Source organism: Ipomoea triloba, chromosome 15, assembly GCF_003576645.1.
Source record: "Ipomoea triloba cultivar NCNSP0323 chromosome 15, ASM357664v1".
Classification (NCBI taxonomy): domain Eukaryota; kingdom Viridiplantae; phylum Streptophyta; class Magnoliopsida; order Solanales; family Convolvulaceae; genus Ipomoea; species Ipomoea triloba.
Window position 1 is genome coordinate 19,620,020 of NC_044930.1, and position 22,501 is coordinate 19,642,520.

Here is a 22,501-nt window from a genome sequence, read left to right on the forward strand (position 1 = left end):
GGGGGGGGGGGGGGGGGGGGGGGGGGGGGGGGGGGGGGGGGGGGGGGGGGGGGGGGGGGGGGGGGGGGGGGGGGGGGGGGGGGGGGAAACAAAGAAGAAATTGGAACTGTACAGATAAATAGCAGGTCTGCATTTAAATCAGACAAGGGGAGTAAAGAGCAAAGGACCTGATGGTCGTTAATAACACATGCATTGTCTGAGCAATGCTCATTATCACTTCCAAGAGATGAGCATCTTCCCCAACTCTCTCTATTTGAGCTTGTGTAGGAGCAACAATCCTCGTTTTGACTACTAGCCTTGTCCTGAAAATGAAAAATATGTAACTAGAACTCGCTCGGAAAAGTGAGTGCCAACATGCCTTTAAATAGAAGCCATCAGACCGAGGGCACATATATGTATATATACATGCTTTTAAATAAACACATATGCGTATACATATTATGGTAAGATGAAGTTTGCAGCATGTGCTCAAATATAGGAACAATGGAAACAAGCAAGCTGGTGGCTAATATACATGAAAGAAGAGCTATATAGTAGAATGATGAGACTTCAAAAAGGAATCATCCTGGAGTAGGAAGTAACTTCTTTTTCTAGCAGCACTTTCTGTGTCTATGGAATTTCATTAAATACATAAAGACAATTCTTTGATGGAGAGAATCTACCCCCCACCAAACAAGTAATTGGCAAAATCTACAGAAAACAGAAAGTTAAACCAGAACCACTTATACTAATTGGGACCCAACAATGTTTTATACAGATCAAGAATTTTTTTTAAACTAAAACTGGATGCAAATAGTTATTCCATATAAGGAGAATCACCTGTCTGCTGGGTGGGTCGTCTCCATCAAGTATATCTTCTTCAATTACCAATGGATCCTACAATCATTGTTAAAATCAACTTAAACAAACAACTCCCATGTTTATACTTTGTGGAAGAAATTACAGCTAAAGCAAAATCAGCAATTGCAAGTGAAAGACACCTACAATTGCACTGGCTATTGGGGCAATATCAGACAGAAGATCACTGACAGATTGGGGGGCTGAAATGCCAGTAGGCACAGATGAAGAGCTGGCTGTTTCAGTGCTCACATTTCGAAGACCAGCAATTATCTCATTTAACAGATTCTGAGAACATGTATACCAAATCTTACCATCAGGCTTCACAAATGAAAAAGGGTTAGCTACACAAAAAGTATGGATTAAAATAATCCAATGGTGAAAAGACAGATCTAACATCATCCTCCCCAGTGTAATAGTTTCTATATTCAATTTTGGCCAAAATTAACCTTCATGTATTCAGTTGTACTCCCCATCTAAACTGGTTTCAGTTGATTTCTCTCCATAGCTCTTATCTATAAAATATCGTTAATCCTTACTTTCCTTTAGTTAATCAATAGAATCATCTGAAATCAGCATATGTCAAATGGTGAGAAAACTTGGTTCATACATCAGAAGTGGCAAAAGCTAGAAACTCTAGTGAATAGTGATGAAGAAATTCATTACTCACTTCAAAAGAACTGTGTAGAAAACTTTCAAGATAATGAAGCAGAACTCTTAAAAGAAAAAATATTCAATTAAAAAGGGAAGAAACAAAAATCTAAAATATGGAGACAAAAAATTATTTGTAATCAATAACATAACAAGAAAAGGGATAAATTACCTCGTCCATTCCAGTGCTGACTTTCAGGTCCCCCAAATCATAATACTTCTCAATTTTAGTAGCAGATGTAGGTGGAAGCCTAGGAGGGTGTAGAACATTATAAAAGAAAATGGATACAGAATCATAATAAAACTGAGGCCGAGAAGAATTGTGGTCACCATCAAACTTGATAATATTTTTATCACCCTGTATTAATTAATAAGAAAAAATTTATTAAAAAAAAAATACAACTCTGATAACTAAGCAGAGAAAAAACAGTCACAACCAAGAGATTTAGAATGTTTGCATACCGCATATGATTTAAAGATAAGATCAGAGTGATGGGATGGAATAAATTTGTCATCTTTAGCATGCCCAAATAAAGCAGGTATAAAAGTCTTTGGTGCAACCTGCTAATGTCAGAATACCAAGTATCAATAAACGAGCAGATAAACCAGTCACAATGCTCAACTTAGTAATGAATCTACATGACAGTAGACTCATGCATGTCAGATTTAGTCTACTCATGAATAAGCATGATTGCATCAACATCAAGGCCCAAATTGATAGCTTTCAAAAGTAAAAGAGTCACACACACCTGTAAACAGTTAAGACTCATAATATCAAATTTTGCCCTTTTTTGTATTATCCGCCGCATGTACTGAACAGCCACCTTAACCTGAACAGGAAGGATATTGTTATCAGCTTTGAGAGGATTAGCATAACTAAAAAAATATCTAATTTTAAGTCCCTTTCTTTGAGAAATTAACAAGGACAAGTTGATCCTGTCAGATGCAACCAGGGTTGAACATAAGAAATTAGATTTCACGTATTTAAGACCATCTGAAAATAATAAGTGATGCAAATATGCAATTTCAGCAAAGAAAAGACTCAGAAACAACTTTTCATCTAAAGACATGGGAAGTAGGACAACATATTCTAAAAGTCTGCAAGTTCAGGAAATAATTGGGTAAGAAACTGGCTTTCAGCATATATAGGCAAAGTGTATTAGATGATAGTGAGCAAGTGCACTCAAATCTCATTGCAAACAATTAATCTTTAGTCAAAAGAACACAAAAAGGTGAAAATTAAAACTTGAGGATATTTATTTTATTCACTACTCTGTATTCCTCACCAAATGTAATTTGTAGAATTCATAATGACAAATGTCATGAATGGATCTTGCATGCTAACCCTTTTTTTTGTGGATGATGACAAACTATCATACAGATTATGACACAAATCACAATATATTCATGCTTTATGGAGGAGAAAAGAGAATCTGAGTCTGGCATGCTCAAAGCTGTCAGAGGATGAACTATGATTCTCCTTTAAAACCATGACATAAGCTACACTGCTTGTTCTATTGACTAAGCAGTCAGCATGGATCATTGAATTTGGAGTATCTTTCCTGATACATATAGAAAGACATCAATAGAATTTTTCTTTATTAAAGATAAGATGACCTCTTTTGGATAAATGCATGTACCAGAGCAGACAGTGTGGGTGAACTCTTATGAGAAACATAAAACAAAGATTAATAATACTCCATATGTTTATATGCATTTGAAACTGATCATTGGAATAACATAGTACTTATAACTTATGTATAAAAGAGGATAGAAAGAACAATTCATACTGTAAACTTTGGAAGCCGGATCTTGTAGACATCCACAAGCTCCATCATTAGATCAAATAAGTTGGAAAAAGCACTGTCCAGTACCATTCCAGCAATAGAAGGGTCTTCTGCTCCATAGAGAAGGCTGCATTATGAATTTTTCAGTCTCCCAAAAATACAAGTGGATATGTTCTTATAATTTCACAAGAATCATAAGTTAATTCTCATTTCAAGTGTCACTAGCACGAAAAGAAAAGTATTTGACAAATGAATCCAGAATCCATAGGATCAATAACTTACAAAAAAAGTTAAAATACCAACAACAATTTGAAGCTAGAAGAGTAAAATACCAGGTCACTGCACCCATTGACCGCCCCCAAAGACCAATGCGTGATATTTTAGGATTGTCTCGAAGGTATGAAATGACAACCTTGAGGTCATTTTTCTGGCAAACAATAAAGCAATTAGACAAGAAAGCATCAAAGGGAATAAAGAAGCACTCAAGCAAGCATACCTCGTGCCAACCAAGACTGACATAATCACCATCAGACAAACCCGAACCCGAAAAATCAAGAGTAAAGACGGTGATATATGATGAAAGAAGGATAACAGCAGCCTCATTTGCATCTGCTCTACATCCACTGCAAAATCATAGCAAATTATTCGTCAGAAACATTTAAAATCTTTAGGGGACAAGTGCAGACAAGAATATGATTTAAAAAACACTAAGGAGTAAAATTTTTAAAAACACTCTATGGCATGTCTTTAAAACACTGGCTACACCATTAAGCAAAACCAGAGGAATTCAGTTATTTCAATAAATGTCCAAAGAATACCTATTTCCATGGCAATAAATAACACAAGGAAGAGGTGAGTCCTCTGGAAAAGATGACGGAACATAATGGCTGCACCGTAAAGTGTGACCTCTTTCATTCTTGAGCTGCAAAGTTAATTTGATTTAGTATCAAAGATACGGACACAATCAAAATGTTGAAAAATATCATAATCAAAAGTTTTGGTAATGGATGCCCATACTTGCCTCCAAATCTTGCCTTTTGTATTTCCTGCCGGCAAGAGTAAAATCTTTCTCCCATAAATATTGATCCGGATTATACTCTGCCCTGTTATCACAAAGGGAATAATTAATAAAGTAACAAATACCAAATATAAAAAGAAACAGAAGTGAAAAGAAGAGATCTTCTGTAGCATACTGTAATAGGTCATCCAAAAGTTAATTAGAACCATCAACAACAAATAAAAGAGCATTGGAAAGTTTTAGTGAAAAAACTAGTAAAAGGGAAAGGAAGAAATTTGACTACAATAATTGCAAAATAAATTCAAACATAGTCCATAATAAGAAAGAAGAATCTCAATAAGTCAATGGCAAAACATAAACTTTACACCTATAGATATGATAAATGTGGAAACTCCATGGCGTCTCCATATAAAATTATAAATATCCAGGATTATATTTTTGGCATGAAATATTCTTTTAGAACCATTAGTTGGTAGAAGGAAGAGATGATGGAAACATTCTTGATCCTACTTGCCTTTTAACAGAGAAGGCTAAGGGATAATGCCCTCTCAAATTGTCACATTACTGCAGAGAGGGGGATGGGGAAATTTGAAATGCAAGGAAAGGAGTAGATTACACTTACAGTAAAGGTAAGTCATTTGATATGAAGGGATGTGAAAAATGTCAGAAATGTAGACAAAGGGTTATATATAACTACCTATAACTGTACTATTATAAAATTAGTCAAAAAGGTATCAATAATTTCATTTAGAAAAGGCACAAGAATGGACGGTCATCAGTGTCAAGATCAACAGTTATCAAGTTCTGCATATATCATGTATCTACATAATAGCAAAACATATTCAAGCAAGAAAAATGACTTTACTAACTGCTACAGGACTTAAGTAGAAGTATAAGCTAGAAAACAAAACAATATATATCAGAAAGTGAGTGCGAGAAGAGTTGTGCCTAAATCTCAAGTTCAGTGCCCTGTCAACAAGTTCAGCACAAAATGACATCCATTTTTTGCAGCCTCTTCTATTTGCTTCTGAACCATCCCTACTTTAATTTTCCCCCTTTTGAGGGTACAGAGTAAGCTTTGAACCATACTTCTAAGATGCTAGTGCAATATCCAACAGCTAGAAACCTAGAATAGCTAACCTCAGCCAGCATATGTAAGTACTGTAAATAAAATGATGCTAAAGCAAGAAGAGTCATAATTATATATAGGGAAAGAAATGCAAGCACACCTGGGTGGGCGAATGACGAAATTGATGAACTGCTCAATCATCTCACCGGAATTTCAACAAACGGACACGTGGGATCAATCCTCTCCCATCCCCAACCCCAGAGGATGGAAAACGCAAATAATGCGGGGACCTAACTACCAAAGCTAATCGAGAGCTAAAAGTAAACTAACTCAAAACGCCATCTTTATGCCATAGTGCCCTCGTGCTTGGGGCTTCAAAATGCCCCTCCAATAAGACGCTCCAGATCCGCTTGAAATTAGGGATTTCGAAGAATTTCACTTCAAGCAGCTCGCAAAGACACCAACATTATCGCATTCCTCCAAAGGTAACAAAGATTTTCTCCAGCTCTGAGTCTGAGGGTCGAGCACAGATTTGGATTGTCAAACTTAGTAAAACAAGGAAGAAAAATCAATCCTACAAGGGATAAAGCGCAAGTAGTAAAGATGGTTGAATCTTTGGTAATAGTTATGAGGTGAGCTAATTCAGATCGCCATTATTGGGGTGTTAAAAGCTAAAACTAACGATGAAAAGCGGCGGCCGGAGTGCCTTTCACGTGTACCACCATTATTACATCTCCCAGGAAAATGTGTAATAAAGTCAAAATCCAGGCATCCACCTCACTCAATTCATTGACTCATTCTATGTTTGGTCCTTTGCAAATTACAATTTCTATACATTTTTGCTTTGCTGCGCCTACTTTTATTTTTGGATAAACTGTAATTAATCTAAGTTTCTTAACTATTACAACAAAATTTAATAAAGTATTTTAAACAGATAAAATAGTGAAATTAAGGGTGTGGATAAAATGACTTGAAAATTCTATGTAATATCACACTGAAGTGTGATTAAGTATACGAGAGGAATCAAGAACTTTTTTTTTTTTAAAGTACTTTTTATCCAAAAATAAATAAAAATTTTAAGTACGAGTTAATACATTATTCAATCATTGCTATAGTGAGTTTTTATCAATTTAATCCTAAACAACTTTTTGTGATTAATTAAGTTATTGACTTGGATAATTTTACCCAATTGAGTCATCAGCCGTTAAAATCAAGAACTAAATTTATAAAAATCACTATAGTCGATGACTAAATTAGATAAAATCACTACAGTCGAATGCTAATTTGTGTAAAATCTACTATAGTCAATGCTGAATTGATTATTAATAGAGGTGAAATTACTAATCCATCTTAATAGATATTCAATTTGATAAAGGCCTAAGTTACTACAAGTCATTTTATTCATTTAGAACTAAATCGGAAAAGACCACGATGACTAAAGTGGGAAATTTATTCAAGGATTTCAAATTGTTATCCGCCCCATACCAAGGCTAGACGCCTAGACCTTATCTAACATGTCGGCAATTGGTATATATAAGCCTGGGTGCACCATAATTTATGTGTGTTCATTATGAATAAATATTATACCAAAAATAATAAACTTTATTCGCAACTGCAATGAACTACTTACTGGATACGTAAGGAAGATGATGGAGACAGTTCATGATTTGCTCCACAAATCTCAAATCCATAAGATAAGAAGATCGTACTTGCCTATGTAATCGCTCGCAGCAGTCAAGTCATTCTGATATTCTTACCTAACTAATAATACAACTTGATTAAACCAAATCATCAACTACTTGTCCAACTTCCAGTCCAATTTTTATTTCTCATTTATGGGAAAAAATAGTAAATTTAGTTTTTCAATTACGGAGTATATTATTAGCATTTCTATAGCTCCACTTTTGTCTAAAATAAGGAATTGGCATTGAGATGGTACTATTATTCCTGCAATGGCGAAATTGCCAGACACAACATCAACCTAAAAAATTACCAACCAACATTATTCAACCTGAATTTAGTCCTCTCATGATTCTCATTAACATCGATTACAATGTCACAATGTGATTATGGCATCTTAGATTTCCATCTTATGCGTACCCACTACCCAGTGGCAATTGCCAAAAGACTTCACATAAATTCCTGAGATTAAATACGCGAGACAAACAAGAATAATCTGTGAAAGAATCCACCAGAGAATCTATACTTGATTGACAAAACTCAAAACAGTTCCATCCAGCTTTTTCTTGGTTCTGAATCATTATGATTTACGCCCTGCAGCTACATCATATTAGCTACTCTGCACAGTTTCAGTAGCTCCACACTCCCATCACCTTCAACAAGCTAAAGCAACCTTGGAGAATCCTCATTTGGAGTATCCTTGTTGATGCAAGACATCAGTTATTGTAGACATAGTTGTGACTTAAAACATCAATGAGTGCTGAACAACGAAGTTCCGTCTCATTCTCGTCCCTTCCTCGGTTCGTCCAATAACAATGTTGCAGAAGTTAAGAAGTTCATGGCTGGTACATTTAGAGAACAGGATCTCAGACAGTATAGAACTATACATCAGTATCTGGCTTCACTATGCCCTGGAGCCCCCAACCGCCAAGTCCAGCCAGAGAAAACGTCTGACAATGGAAGATAACATGTCATACAAACTAAACTAATCCATCAAACAGAACAGAGAATCTTCAAAATTTGTCATCTCAAGTCAAGAGTCATGTCCAATTACCTTCACTGTTTAATCAAGAAATTAGAATTGCACAGAACTTTTTATTTTAGATGATAAATGGAAATGGACCTAAGGGCATAAAGTACCATTTGCTTTAACCATTAGAGATTTTACCAATGCTGCTCTAAAGTAGTGTCAAAGCACCTCGTTCTCACTAAGTCATCATAACAAATGTTAGGATAAAATTATTCTTCTTGTGTTCATGGAGAAGATAATGGTCCTTAATGCTTGGCATAGTTTCATAGTGTAATTAAAATAAATAAATATAGGAATACAAGTGCTCCTTAGAATGCGGAAGTGTAGAGAATAGAGATTGGCTCACCTCTTCCCATGACTTCCCAGTTGCTTCAAGCAAAGCAGCATTACAAGTCTTCAGCTCTATAGGAGCCCCTGAAAACATGGAAGCCGCCTCCTCCCATCCCCTATTATGCCCCATACACCTGGAAATTTATCTTTCAAATCAATAATCATAATAGTTGCTTAAATAATACTCCGTAATTAATAATAACGGTAATAAAAATAATAATAATAATTATTATTATTATTATCTGTTTAAATATATTACTAACAGTATAGAAGGATAAGCCCATTTCAAATTGTAAAGAAATTTGTTTCATATTGTTTGTATATAGAAACAAAGATTGAGATAAATTGATTGAAGAACAAAGACTCCTAATATGAAGAAACAAATTCAGTCCAATTCCAAATTAACTCTCATCGTTGACATCCAACTTCTGGAACCATAAATCTTCAGTTAAGAATGAAAAGGAAAATAAACCCAAAAAAGAAAAAAAAAAAAAAGAGAAAATGCATTGAGATCTGAAATAAAATCTATAAATAGGGATGCACCTTACAAATTCAGTGTTTAATTTGATAACCAATTGTGTGTGTGTTTGTACATGCATAGTTATCACGGCGCCCTGTTAAGTCGCGGCGCCTCCCGACCGCCTTGTCGCCTAGGCGACTAGGCGCCCGCAGGCGACAAGTTAAAAAATACTATATATATAAATATATATATATATATATATATATAAACAATTAAACATATAAATTGTACTGCACCTGCCCACTGCCTAGCCTACTGCTCACTGCCCACTGCCGCCCTAGCCTACTGCCCACTGCCCCTGCCCCTGCCCACTGATATTATTAACCAAAGAAGTGGCAGTCTGGCAGTTTATAACCCAAATCCATAGGAAGACAAACAGTCGCAGATGGAGAAAACCAAAGAAAATGGAAAAGAAAGAAGAAGAAAGAAGGACGACTCAGGCGGTGGGAGGGCGACGGTGACGGCGATGGCTGTGGGAAACATTAGTCGACGCAATAGATCTGAAATCCTTTCTTCTTCTCTCTTCTTATTAGGTCAAACTTTTTTTTAAAAAAAATAAAATTACTAAAAATGGGTTGGGTTTGCGGGTTGGACGCAGGGTCGGCGTCCATGGCGCCCACCTGCGACGCCTAGCCGACGCCTTGGCGACGCCGGAGCTCGCCTCCCGTTTTCAGGCGAGGCGAAGCCTCCCGGCGTCCTGTCTCCACCGACAGGACGCCAAGGCGTCGCCTAGTCGACGACTAGGCGACGCCGTGATAACTATGGTACATATGGAAAAGCTCTTTAGTCAGCTTTATGAACATGGTTAGTACTACTACTAGCTTGTATAAATAGTTGTCTTGTACAATTCCTTTTCATCAGTTCAACATACACAGTCCATATTCTACATGGTATCAGAGCCTGGGCTGGAGTGTGAGGTACTGGCCTAAGGTCAGAAAAGTGGGTCGAATAGTTAATTGCATTGATAGGAAAATCATATTGTCCATGAAACATTGTAAGATTGTAAAAGAAGTGTGGGATTTGGTGGATACATGGTTTAGTGGGTCAAATAATTTAAGGCAATTGTACCAATTATCCCAAGACGTTTATCACCCTTGTCAAAAAGGACAAGATATTAGGGACTACTATTATGCTTTTAAGAATGTGAGTAAAGCTTTATGTGCTGCTATGCCTATTACAACCGGTGTGCAAAAGATGAAAAAACAGTGTAATCAATTGCTTGTGTTTAGTTAGATTTCAAGTGTGGACAAAGAATACGATGTTCTTAGGTCTCAATTACTTACAAATAAGGAATTGAATAACATAGATCAAGTATTTTCTAGTTCAAAATGCATCGGGGAACACTAATGCTGACACAATCTCCAAGAGAAGTGCTTTCGTTTCATAGAGCAACAATATTGAGGAAAAAGCCTTTTCTTCGCAAGGGTACAATCAAGCTTATCAAGCCGGACTTTCTAGGCGAGATGACGTCGACCGCCTAGGCGATGAGTAATATATATATATATATATATATATATATATATATATATATATATATATTCCCATATAAAATAATTAGGATGTGAATAGGCAATTAGGCCTGATGTGTGTTGGAAATGTTGGAAATAGGCAGCCATATTTACTCTACTCTAGGAAGTTGTAGCAGCCATATTTACTCTACTCTAGGGAGTTGTAGCAGCCATATTTACTCTAGAAAGTTGTAGCCTTGAGAAGGGGGAGTGGGCTTTGCTCGGAACAGGAGGACGACGTCGGAGCTCGAACCGCTCCGCTATCGGAGCCACCACGCTCCTCCGTGTGAGGCAGATTCCGGCAACTTCTCCGGCTGGAAATTACACCGGTCGACTCACCTTAGTGTGTAGATTCTACCCATGTATGTTTTGTGGAGTTTTGGGGTTGTATTCTGCACTTAGGTGAGGCGAGCACATTAGGCGTTCGGTCTCGACCGACCGAACGCCTAGGCGACGCCTTGATAACAATGGGTACAATGCTAATGATAATCGAGGTGGGGGAGGTTGTATAGAGGCCATGGTGGTTTTGGGTGAGGACGTGGTGGCGTTCGAGGAGGACCAAGGGTTTGTTACAATTGCGGGGGATCCAGGGCATTTGGGCAATCAATGTACATGTTAGATGTGGAAGGGAAGACTAAAAACTGTACTGTGTATTTCATGTTTTCTGTACAAAGTTCCCAGCTATTTATATACATAGGAAACATGCTACTACCACATAATTCAAACAGGAAGAATGACAGGTGGAGAGTAAAGATCTAACTACTCCCTTATTTATCTAACACTCCCCCTCAAGTTGGAGCATAAATATTAATCATGCCCAACTTGTTACAAATAAACTCAACCCTGACCTTACTAAGACCTTTAGTGAACAAGTCTGCCAATTGATCACCGCTTCGAACATGAACGGTCGAAAGTAACCCTTGTTGAATCTTGTCCCGCACGAAGTGACAATCTACCTCAATATGCTTAGTGGGCTCATGAAACACAGGATTATTTGAAATATGTATAGCCGCTTGCTCATGAAACACAGGATTATTTGAAATATGTATAGCCGCTTTATTGTCACACCACAAAGGAACCGGTTTATGTATAGCCGCTTTATTGTCACACCACAAAGGAACCGGTTTAGTCACCTCTACACCAATCTCCCCAAGAACATGAACCGGTTTAGTCACCTCTACACCAATCTCCCCAAGAACATTACACATCCATGTTACCTCTACACCAATCTCCCCAAGAACATTACACATCCATGTTACCTCTACACCAATCTCCCCAAGAACATTACACATCCATGTTACCTCACATGCGACATGAGCCATCGCCCTATATTCAGACTCTGCACTAGAACGAGCACAACACTCTGTTTCTTACTCTTCCACGATACCAGATTGCCACCAAAGAACACACAATATCCAGTCGTGGACCCCCTGTCACTCGGTGACCCAGCCCAATCAGCGTCAGAAAAAGCTTCAACCCTCACATGCCCATGACTGGCATATAAGATTCCTTTCCCAGGAGCACCTTTCAAATACTTTATAACCCGAACTGCACCTTCCCAATGAAGTTTAGTAGGGGATGCCATATACTGACTTACCACACTTACAGGAAAGGCAATATCAGGACGGTAGTCAGATAGTTCAACTTACCAACCAGTCTCCTATACCTCTCTCGGTCTTCAAGAGGCTCCCCCTCGCCAGCTATAAGTTTAACACTCTGGTCCATAGGAGTCTCACAAGGCTTGGACCCTAAAAGCCCAGAGTCTTCAAGTAAATCTAGTACATATTTCAGTTGCGACAGAAATATACCTTTCTTAGAACGAACCACTTCAATCCCAAGAAAGTACTTCAACACCCCCAGATCTTTCGTATGGAATTTATCTTTAAGAAAAGACTTGAGAGCATCAACTCCTTTGGCATCATCACCTGTTATCACTATATCATCAACGTAGACAATTAACAAAACACTGCCATGGTTAGAGTGCTTGTAAAACAAAGTATGATCTTAAGCACTACGGCGCATGCCAAACTCAGTGATTGCACCACTGAACCTCCTGAACCACGCTCTTGGAGACTGCTTTAACCCATACAACGACTTCCTTAGCCTACACATCTTCCCGTTCTCCCCCTGAGCAACAAACCCAGGTGGTTGCTCCATATAGACTTCTTCAACCAAATCACCGTGTAAAAAGGCATTCTTCACATCCAACTAATATAACGGCCAGCCGTTAACAGCAGCTAGAGAAATAAAAATCCGCACAGAAGTCAACTTAGCAACCGGTGAGAAGGTTTCTGTGTAATCAATTCCATACGTCTGTGCATACCCTTTTGCCACCAAGCGTGCTTTCAGTCGAGCTACCGAACCATCGGGGTTTGTCTTGACAACATAAACCCATTTACAACCAATTGCAGCTTTTTCGGTCGGGAGATGGACCAGATCCCAAGTCTGATTATGTTCCAGGGCCGCCATTTCCTCTTCCATAGAGGATCTCCACCCATCATGAGACATTGCCTAGCACAACGTTTTAGGAACAGACACAGAATCTAGCTGGGATATAAAAGTACGGGAAGACTCTGATAAATGACCGTAGAAAACATATGACGGAAGGNTAGTCACCTCTACACCAATCTCCCCAAGAACATTACACATCCATGTTACCTCACATGCGACATGAGCCATCGCCCTATATTCAGACTCTGCACTAGAACGAGCACAACACTCTGTTTCTTACTCTTCCACGATACCAGATTGCCACCAAAGAACACACAATATCCAGTCGTGGACCCCCTGTCACTCGGTGACCCAGCCCAATCAGCGTCAGAAAAAGCTTCAACCCTCACATGCCCATGACTGGCATATAAGATTCCTTTCCCAGGAGCACCTTTCAAATACTTTATAACCCGAACTGCACCTTCCCAATGAAGTTTAGTAGGGGATGCCATATACTGACTTACCACACTTACAGGAAAGGCAATATCAGGACGGTAGTCAGATAGTTCAACTTACCAACCAGTCTCCTATACCTCTCTCGGTCTTCAAGAGGCTCCCCCTCGCCAGCTATAAGTTTAACACTCTGGTCCATAGGAGTCTCACAAGGCTTGGACCCTAAAAGCCCAGAGTCTTCAAGTAAATCTAGTACATATTTCAGTTGCGACAGAAATATACCTTTCTTAGAACGAACCACTTCAATCCCAAGAAAGTACTTCAACACCCCCAGATCTTTCGTATGGAATTTATCTTTAAGAAAAGACTTGAGAGCATCAACTCCTTTGGCATCATCACCTGTTATCACTATATCATCAACGTAGACAATTAACAAAACACTGCCATGGTTAGAGTGCTTGTAAAACAAAGTATGATCTTAAGCACTACGGCGCATGCCAAACTCAGTGATTGCACCACTGAACCTCCTGAACCACGCTCTTGGAGACTGCTTTAACCCATACAACGACTTCCTTAGCCTACACATCTTCCCGTTCTCCCCCTGAGCAACAAACCCAGGTGGTTGCTCCATATAGACTTCTTCAACCAAATCACCGTGTAAAAAGGCATTCTTCACATCCAACTAATATAACGGCCAGCCGTTAACAGCAGCTAGAGAAATAAAAATCCGCACAGAAGTCAACTTAGCAACCGGTGAGAAGGTTTCTGTGTAATCAATTCCATACGTCTGTGCATACCCTTTTGCCACCAAGCGTGCTTTCAGTCGAGCTACCGAACCATCGGGGTTTGTCTTGACAACATAAACCCATTTACAACCAATTGCAGCTTTTTCGGTCGGGAGATGGACCAGATCCCAAGTCTGATTATGTTCCAGGGCCGCCATTTCCTCTTCCATAGAGGATCTCCACCCATCATGAGACATTGCCTAGCACAACGTTTTAGGAACAGACACAGAATCTAGCTGGGATATAAAAGTACGGGAAGACTCTGATAAATGACCGTAGAAAACATATGACGGACGGGAAGACTCTGATAAATGACCGTAGAAAACATATGACGGAAGGGGATGACAACAACTACGTTTACCTTTCCGTATGGCAATCGGGGGTTCACAACAACTACGTTTACCTTTCCGTATGGCAATCGGGGGTTCATGATCATTTGACGGAGGAGGATTCTCTTGGCTCACTACCGGGGCGATCACATCTCAGGGCCGCCAAGAGTACACTTGCGTAACAGGTGGTATTACCCCAGAAACAGACTCCGTTGTAGGAACAGGAATAGTGATGGTATACACAAGAAAATCATCTTCTAATACTGGGGTTGTATTCCCGGTAATACTGTCAGGAAACACAGTGCCCTCAAAGAAAGTGACATCGGTAGAAACCAAATACCTACCCAAATCAGGAGAGTAACACCTATACCCTTTCTGAGTCCGAGAATATCCCAAAAAGACACACTTGAGTGATTTAGGATCAAGTTTCCCCCTTAGTGGACGAACATCCTGCACGAAACATGTACATCCGAAAACTTTGGGGGGTAAGGAAAATAAAGACTTGGATGGATACACAACTGAATACGGGACTCGACCTTGGAGTATAGAGGAAGGCATCCTGTTAATGTAGAAACAGGCAGTGTGAACAGCATCTGCCCAAAACACTTTAGGTACTTTCATCTGAAACAAAAGAGCACGGGCAATTTCCAACAAATGGCGATTCTTTCTCTCTGCAACACCATTTTGTTGGGGTGTGTAACTACACGAGGTTTGATGAATAATGTCATTTTGACTCATAAAGCTAGAAAACGACTTAAGGAGGTATTCTCGAGCATTGTCACTTCTCAAACACTGTATAGTTTTATTAAACTGAGTTCTAATCTCAGCACAAAAATTTTGAAAGATACCAAACAACTCATCCCTAGATTTCATGAGATACAACCATGTACATCTAGAGAAATCATCAACAAACGTTACAAAATACCTGAAACCACTTTTGGACGTGACTCGACACGGCCCTCACACATCAGAATGAACCAATTCAAATAAGGAGTCTACTCTATTATTTACCCGAGGAATATAGGGGACACGATGATGTTTTGCAAACTCACATGACTCACATTGCAAAACATTCACAGACTCTAAACCAGGACACATCTTCTTTAAGGTTGACAAGGACGGATGACCATACCGACAGTGCAGCTGAAAGGGGGAAACAACGCTCACCAAGCTTGTAGGTTTATTCTCAAGAGACGTAGACTGTTCTAAGACATACAAGCTGCCAACTTCCTTCCCCTTACCAATAATCCTCCTCGTCAAAAGATCCTGGAATAGACAGTAGCCAGGAAAGAACTTAGGTCACGAGTAATTTGGCTAATAGAAAGCAAACTGAAAGGGAACTTTGGGAGATATAACACAGAAGTAAGGGCTAAAGACGGAGTTGCAAACGTACTACCCTTACCCACGACAGACCCATCTGCTAGAGTAACAGTATGACCAGAAGTTATGGGTAGACATGTAGAAAGAACACTAGAATTACATGTCATATGCTCAGAAGCTCCTGAGTCAATGACCCACTGTCGAGATGTAGAAGAAACACAAGCAACTGGATTACCTGTTTGGACAAACGTTGCGCAGGAAGACGTTTCATTAGCCGGAGACTGCGAGGAAGAGGAAATCTTCGTTTGATTGTACATAGCAAATTCTTCATCTGTCATCACCACCACATGACCTTCTGACGCAGAAGCAGTGCTAGCAACCACTTGTTGCCTCGGTGGCTTAGGACATTGATTTCGAAAGTTTCCCGGATCTCCACAGTTAAAACAAACCCGTGGGCCTCCACGTCCTCTCCAAGAACCCCCACGTCCTCGGTACCGATTATTACCTCTTCCTCGGCCATAACCCTCACTCGTATTCCCTCCATGTGATACGAGGGCATTCAGATCAACACCACTTCCTTGTGACATAAAAACATTCTTCTCATGGAGCTCAGTTGAACCAGTACTTCCCGATGCATTTTGAAGCATGGAAAATACCTGATCCAAAGACTCTAAGTCCTTATTCCCCAACAGTTGGGACTTAAGGACGTCATATTCTTTATCTAATCCACAAATCCAACTAAAACCAAGTAATTTGTCACGTTGCTTTTTCATTTCAGCCAAATCAGTTGTTAACGGCATAGCAGCACACAAAGTAACACATTGACTCTTAAAATCATAGTAATAGTCTCTAAGTTCATGCCCTTTCTGACTTGAACGATATACCTCCTGAGACAGTTGATATAATTTTCTCAAATTACTTGTTCCACTAAACCAGTTGTTTACCAATTCCCAAACTTCTTTTACAGTCTTGCAATGTTGCATGGACAAAATAATCTTCTTATCAATGCAGTTAATTATTCTTGAAAATAAAGCTTTATCAGTATTTGCTCAATCTGTATTACCTTCAGGACATACTTTATCTAGATGGTCACCCTTTCCCATACCATCTATATTCACCCTAATCAGAAATTTCCATTCAGGAAAATTAGGCCCATCTGAAGCCAAAATAACATCAATCAACTTAGACGGGGTAGAAATAACAGTAATATTCCTTTCTTGTGCCATTTAGCCTTAACCCACAAATAAGTGAACTTCTTCCAGATTAACAGTTACTGCTAGGTACCTTTCTTAACCAAAAACCCAAACAACATCACAAAAAAACCTACTGCTGCGTACCTTTTAAACCAAATGACCCAAACAACATCAGAAATCTTCAACACAGCCTAGCATTCTGGATTCAGCACGACGAGGCGAGCTCACCGGTGCAAGCAACTTCCGGCGACGTCGCCGGAAACTCCCTCACGCGCCGGCGCGTGGCGTCGGACCTCGGCAGCGACGGCGGCGTGTGGCGGCGGCGACGGTGATCGGACTACTCTCTCCGGCGTCGCCCCTGCTTCCCAACCCCAACCCAGGCACTCACTCTCACTCTCACTCACTTGGCTCTGATACCATGTTAGATGTGGAAGGGAAGACTAAAAACTGTACTGTGTATTTCATGTTTTCTGTACAAAGTTCCCAGCTATTTATATACATAGGAAACATGCTACTGCCACATAATTCAAATAGGAAGAATGACAGGTGGAGAGTAAAGATCTAACTACTCCTTTATTTATCTAACAGTACAAAACCGTTCAGGCAACAAAGTTTTGGTAGTACTGTTGCCAAATCAAAAGGGCATTGGTGGTTATGACTGATGAAGAGTTAGCTATGTTCAATCAAATGAAGATTTCTTCTTCCTTGCAGCCTCCATTCAGTCAGGAGACTTTGCCATCTACGTCAGCCACGTTGTCTAAACAGGTAACCCTACTACATGTGTTTCTTCCTCATCTCGACAATGGGTTATTGACTCAGGAGCTAGTGACCATATGCCGGGTAATCCGAGTCTCTTTTCCACGTCTTTTCGCTTTAATCATGGTACTACAATTACCCTAGCAAATGGTTACACTATGTCTGTCTTGGGTAAAGGTAGTGCTTGTCCAACTCCCTTTGTCCTTTGTGTTGTACCTACCAAAATTTCCTTTCAATCTACTGTCTATTAGCCAAATTACCCGAACCTTAAATTGTTGTGTTTCATTTTACCTCGGGTATTGTTTATTTCAGGATCTTTTGACGAAGAAACTATTGGCAAAGGAAGAGAGACTAGTGGTTGTATGTGTTGGAACAATTTTCCCCTAATGTTGAAGTTGCCATGGTTGGGCAATTAGGTAGTATATCTCCTCTTCAATTACATTGTAGGTATAGTCACCCGTCTCTGTCAACATTGAAGAAAAGGTGTCCCAATTTAGAGTCGTTAAAAGGCTTACACTGTAAATCTTGTGAGCTCGCGAAACATCATCGCGCGGCCTATCCTCCTAGAGTCAATAACAGGGCAGAGTATTTATTTCAATTAATTCATTCTTATGCTTTTAGTCGATTGTCATTTTGAGGGAGAAAAGGTGCAGCAAGGGTTGATTTGTGTTGGACATATCCAGAGTGGTGATCAACTAGCGGATGTGTTCACAAAAGGGCTTGGAAGGAGTAGGGTCAAGCACATTTGTAACAAGCTGGGCATGGTCAATATCTATGCTCCAGCTTGAGGGGGAGTGTTAAAGGATATTGAGGGAGGTTGAGAGAATAGCTCTACTACTCATTTTGAATTTGAAATGAGTGGTTGAGAGCTTGGTTAGTCCTACAACTAGCTTGTATAAATAGTTGTCTTGTGCAGTTCCTTTTCATCAGTTCAACATACACAGTTCATATTCTACCGTATCTTTAGTTCTATATGCAAAGCCATGTTTGATTAGAAGGAAAAATCATAATTTTCTTTAACTGGTGGCCTTCTCACCCAGGGAAAGGGCAAAGTATGAAATCAGCTTTCTAAAAGGACCTTGATATTCCACTGCAAAAGGATAAACTAATTCCACAGGGATCAACCTTCCTATGCCATCCAAGTAAATATAATTAAAAAATGGCCCTACTGAATTCAAAATCTCTTATCTGGCAGCTTGTTTTAGTAGAAGACTTTTCATTTGCAATTGGGCAATTCACAAATGGAAGTTGTTTTATGCAGCCTCCTTCTCCTTGGAGACTGCCTTTAATTTATAGTGCTTTACCCCTTGGGTTCTTAACCCCACCCTCCTTCCTGAATTCCTTGCTTTCACTCCCTTTGTCAATAAAATGCTTATTAAAAAGAAATATATAATATAGCTTTGTAGTAATTCCAGGAGCTATACGCATGCCTTACAGCAAGGCTTCCTCTATAGAAGTCTACCCTGGATTATGGATTATGAGATCGAAGGATGTTGAATTTGTAATCTTTTATCGATAATCCAAATATTTGAGAATTTTAAATTCTTATTCCCACTTCTTAACAAATGAGTGAATTTTCAAATACTTAAAACTAGTGCATTACAAACCAATTTCCAAAACCAAATCCACAGTCCAAAGAGACCCTAATGTTATTGTCCTTGCTTAGAGGATTTGCAGGGTTGATTAACTGTATGTATAAGCATCTAGTGAAATTGCAGTAACCTACTGGCAAGTTGTAAATTTTGATGACAGATATGTGATGCTGTTTTACTACAGCATATTGAAACAAACAAGAGGTTTTTACCGTAGGAGAACTCACATGACAGTAAGTATATCATCCTTAGAGTATTTACAGATTGCTTGCCTAAGATGCTCAGCCGTCTGCCCATCCATTGCTGCAACAGAATAAAAGCTTGAGAGGAAATGTACTTCAGCTTCCAAAAATGCTGGCACCTGCTCCTGCATAATTTTCAGTGTTTCCCGAGTTCGAACTGCATCACTATAGCAATGTGCACAATGTTAGAAAACATTAAAAATAAATAAATAAATAAAAAAACGTTTCTATTACAGAACACAGCAATTATATCATTTACAAAGAATCCAATTATTATTCTTAGGGGGCACAGACCTGCATAATATAAGCCCTGGAATCCAACCTAATCGCCAGAGCTCATGAGAAACTTTGGCAGCAGCAAGTTGTCCAGCTTTGCTCAACGGGCGATCATGGTCTATGAACAGAAATGGTAAATTATAAAACAGAAAGAAACAATGCATCCACTACAATTTGCCTTCCACTGGGCTTGCAAGGGAGACATGTACATTAATTGATGTAGAATCTTGTAGGCATTTTACTAAACTGAATGCTCTAGAGTTTGAAAATAGGGGTGGCATGTGCATCATATACTTTACCATCCTCAAGTGGTTTTTTAAAGGCGTAGTGCATGGCAATCAAAGAACAAAAGCAATGCTGGTGCAGTGCATATATGTACACCTCCTAGAGTTTGATACCATATTGTAAAATGAGGACTAAGGAAAATTCTATTTCTATTTGGTACCAAAAATAGTAATCTGGATTGCAATATGGGGGAGTAAGAAATGGAGAATTCGAAATCGTTACACAAGGATAAGGCTTAATTAGGCAAGGTACCTCTGAGGGAACGGTTTTCCCAGGAACTGTGTGCGTGGCGGAGCAAAATGAGGCGGCGTGGTAGAAACTGCTCCGAATCAGAAGCCGGAGTTTGCGTTTCCGGCGAAGCTTGCTGGAGTTGAACGCTGCCGGTGTCGATGACCATAGAAGCCGCCGCGGCGATCGCCAGCCGCTTGTGTTTCCGGTGGCTCTCTCGGCTCCTACGGGAGGGCAACGAAGTCCTCCGACGATTACGGTTCACCGCAGACAAAGTCGTTGTAATCCAACAAGAATTACAAGGGAGGAGATGCAGTGACTCACCAAGCATTGCTGATTGCTCAAGCTTTCCTGAAAATTGCTCCCTCAATCCACAATTTCCCTCTTTATCTGTGGAGAATCTTGTTGAACACAGATGGTTATATCTCAATGGAATGAGAGAAAATTTTTACAGTGCGAAGGATAGAGCTCTACTGAAGCGAAGCCTGAATTGACGGTCGCGCGTTATCTGTTCTGTACTGGCAGGACTCTCAGCGCAGCCACACGTGTCCAATACTGAATCCTTGGACATCCACACTATATATATATAAGGAATATTTGTGGGGTCACTCACTTCCCATTATCATTTACTACTATCCAAATTAATTCAGGAGATTTAGAACTTGTTTAGCAATCAATGGATTGGATGAGCGAATTTAACGAATAAATTATATTAATGGTTTATAAAAAATTTCTGATAAAATTAAATATTTATTATTAACCGTTGAGGTTTAAAAAGACATACAAATATGTTAGGAATATATAGCAGAATAATGCGGAAGCGAATAATCGAAAATTGAGAATTATAAAAGTTAAATAATAGAGACAATATAATAATGACAGAATAAGGAAATTGCTAAATTGGGAAATATAAATATATATATTAAACTCTAAAAAGAGTACAAACTAAATATAATATATATATGATACGTGAAGTTATAAAGCAAAGAGAAAGGATGAATTAATGTATTGATGATGTGCATTGAATAACAAAACCAAGCTAGCTATTTATAATGAGCTAAAGCCAAAAGATGCGGCAAACAAGTGAAGATGCTGGCAACACGGTGACGACGTGCAAGAATTCAGACACGTACAACGATATGGACACAAATTGTGGAAGACTTCTTCTCCATTGATTTGAGACACAGATTATGTCTTAACAATCTCCACCTTGGATCAAATTTGTTGTAGAACAACTGGAACAGTCAACTAAACTCAAGCATTGCTTGAACTTAGCAATTGGAAGAGACTTGGTTAGCAACCAACCACTTGGACGAGTTGGCACAGGAAACAACCTCAGAATAACAGGATGAATCACCATCAAGCTCCTGTGCAACCGAAAGTGCGTAAGCAACCAAGTGGGTTTCATCATCACTAGTAGCATACCTAGCAGGTTTTTTAATTGTCCTCCTATGACGATCTTGTGCAATAGAATACTCTCGTTGTGGCTCAACGAGAGGCGCAATACTAGTAGATGCATCATCGTTAGTATTACCATCAGTGGTAGCAATACTATTCATAGGCCTGAACTCAAACTCCACCTTCTCACCAGTACTCTGCGTATCACCTGTACTGGGAATAACACGATCTTTTCCAGAAGAAAGTAGTGCATTTTCATCAAAAGTGATATCTCGACTCAAAATGATCTTGTGAGAACCAGGAGACCATAGACGATACCCTTTTGACTCAGAAGCATAACCAAGGAAAATGCATTTGACAGCTCTCGGGTTTAATTTACCCGTATTAGAATGAGCATATGCAGGACATCCAAAAACTCTTAACATAGAGTAGTCAACAGGATTACCTGACCAAACTTCCTCTGGAATGTTGAAATCGAGGGATGAATGTGAGGACCTATTTACCAAATAGGATGCAGTAGAAACGGCCTCGGCCCAAAAATCACGCCGTTTCCATAACCTAGCATTAGAGAGCATACAACGAGCTCTCTCTAACAGAGTCTTGTTCATACGTTCGGCAACACCATTCTGCTGGGGTTTTCCAGGCAAGGTCTTGTGCCTGGCAATTCCTTGTGCTGCACAGAACTCAGTGAAATCTCTCTCACAGAACTCAGTGAAATCTCTCTCACAGAATTCCAAGCCATTGTTTGTCCTGAGCTTCTTGACCTTTTTCCCTGTTTGAGTCT

The 22,501-nt window shown here is 39.4% G+C and overlaps 2 protein-coding genes across 5 annotated transcripts in view; both read right to left on the bottom strand.

Annotated features, from left to right (window-relative positions):
- Positions 1–6,172, bottom strand: part of LOC116006962 — an 8,497-nt gene extending 2,325 nt beyond the window's left edge. The window contains exons 1-12 of one of the 4 annotated variants that reach the window (XM_031247503.1): positions 5,523–6,172; positions 4,297–4,378; positions 4,094–4,197; positions 3,772–3,898; positions 3,608–3,702; positions 3,279–3,402; positions 2,238–2,318; positions 1,951–2,052; positions 1,661–1,846; positions 985–1,158; positions 820–876; positions 168–302 (exon numbers count right to left, since the gene is read on the bottom strand). In XM_031247503.1, coding sequence (XP_031103363.1) covers positions 168–302; positions 820–876; positions 985–1,158; positions 1,661–1,846; positions 1,951–2,052; positions 2,238–2,318; positions 3,279–3,402; positions 3,608–3,702; positions 3,772–3,898; positions 4,094–4,197; positions 4,297–4,378; positions 5,523–5,563 — 1,308 coding nt within the window. In that variant the 5' untranslated portion in view covers positions 5,564–6,172. The remainder of the gene's footprint in view (positions 1–167; positions 303–819; positions 877–984; positions 1,159–1,660; positions 1,847–1,950; positions 2,053–2,237; positions 2,319–3,278; positions 3,403–3,607; positions 3,703–3,771; positions 3,899–4,093; positions 4,198–4,296; positions 4,379–5,522) is intronic. The other 3 variants (XM_031247504.1, XM_031247505.1, XM_031247506.1) reach the window with 3 other exon arrangements.
- Positions 6,173–7,283: 1,111 nt separating this feature from the next.
- On the bottom strand, positions 7,284–20,859 carry LOC116007093 (uncharacterized protein At3g52155, chloroplastic). Its single transcript, XM_031247680.1, has 5 exons — positions 20,344–20,859; positions 19,825–19,924; positions 19,516–19,695; positions 8,419–8,536; positions 7,284–7,992 (listed from the first exon to the last, which is right to left on the bottom strand). The coding sequence occupies exons 1-5, from the start codon at positions 20,648–20,650 to the stop codon at positions 7,924–7,926; spliced, it is 774 nt and encodes a 257-aa protein (XP_031103540.1). The 5' UTR covers positions 20,651–20,859; the 3' UTR covers positions 7,284–7,923.
- Positions 20,860–22,501: the final 1,642 nt, after the last annotated feature.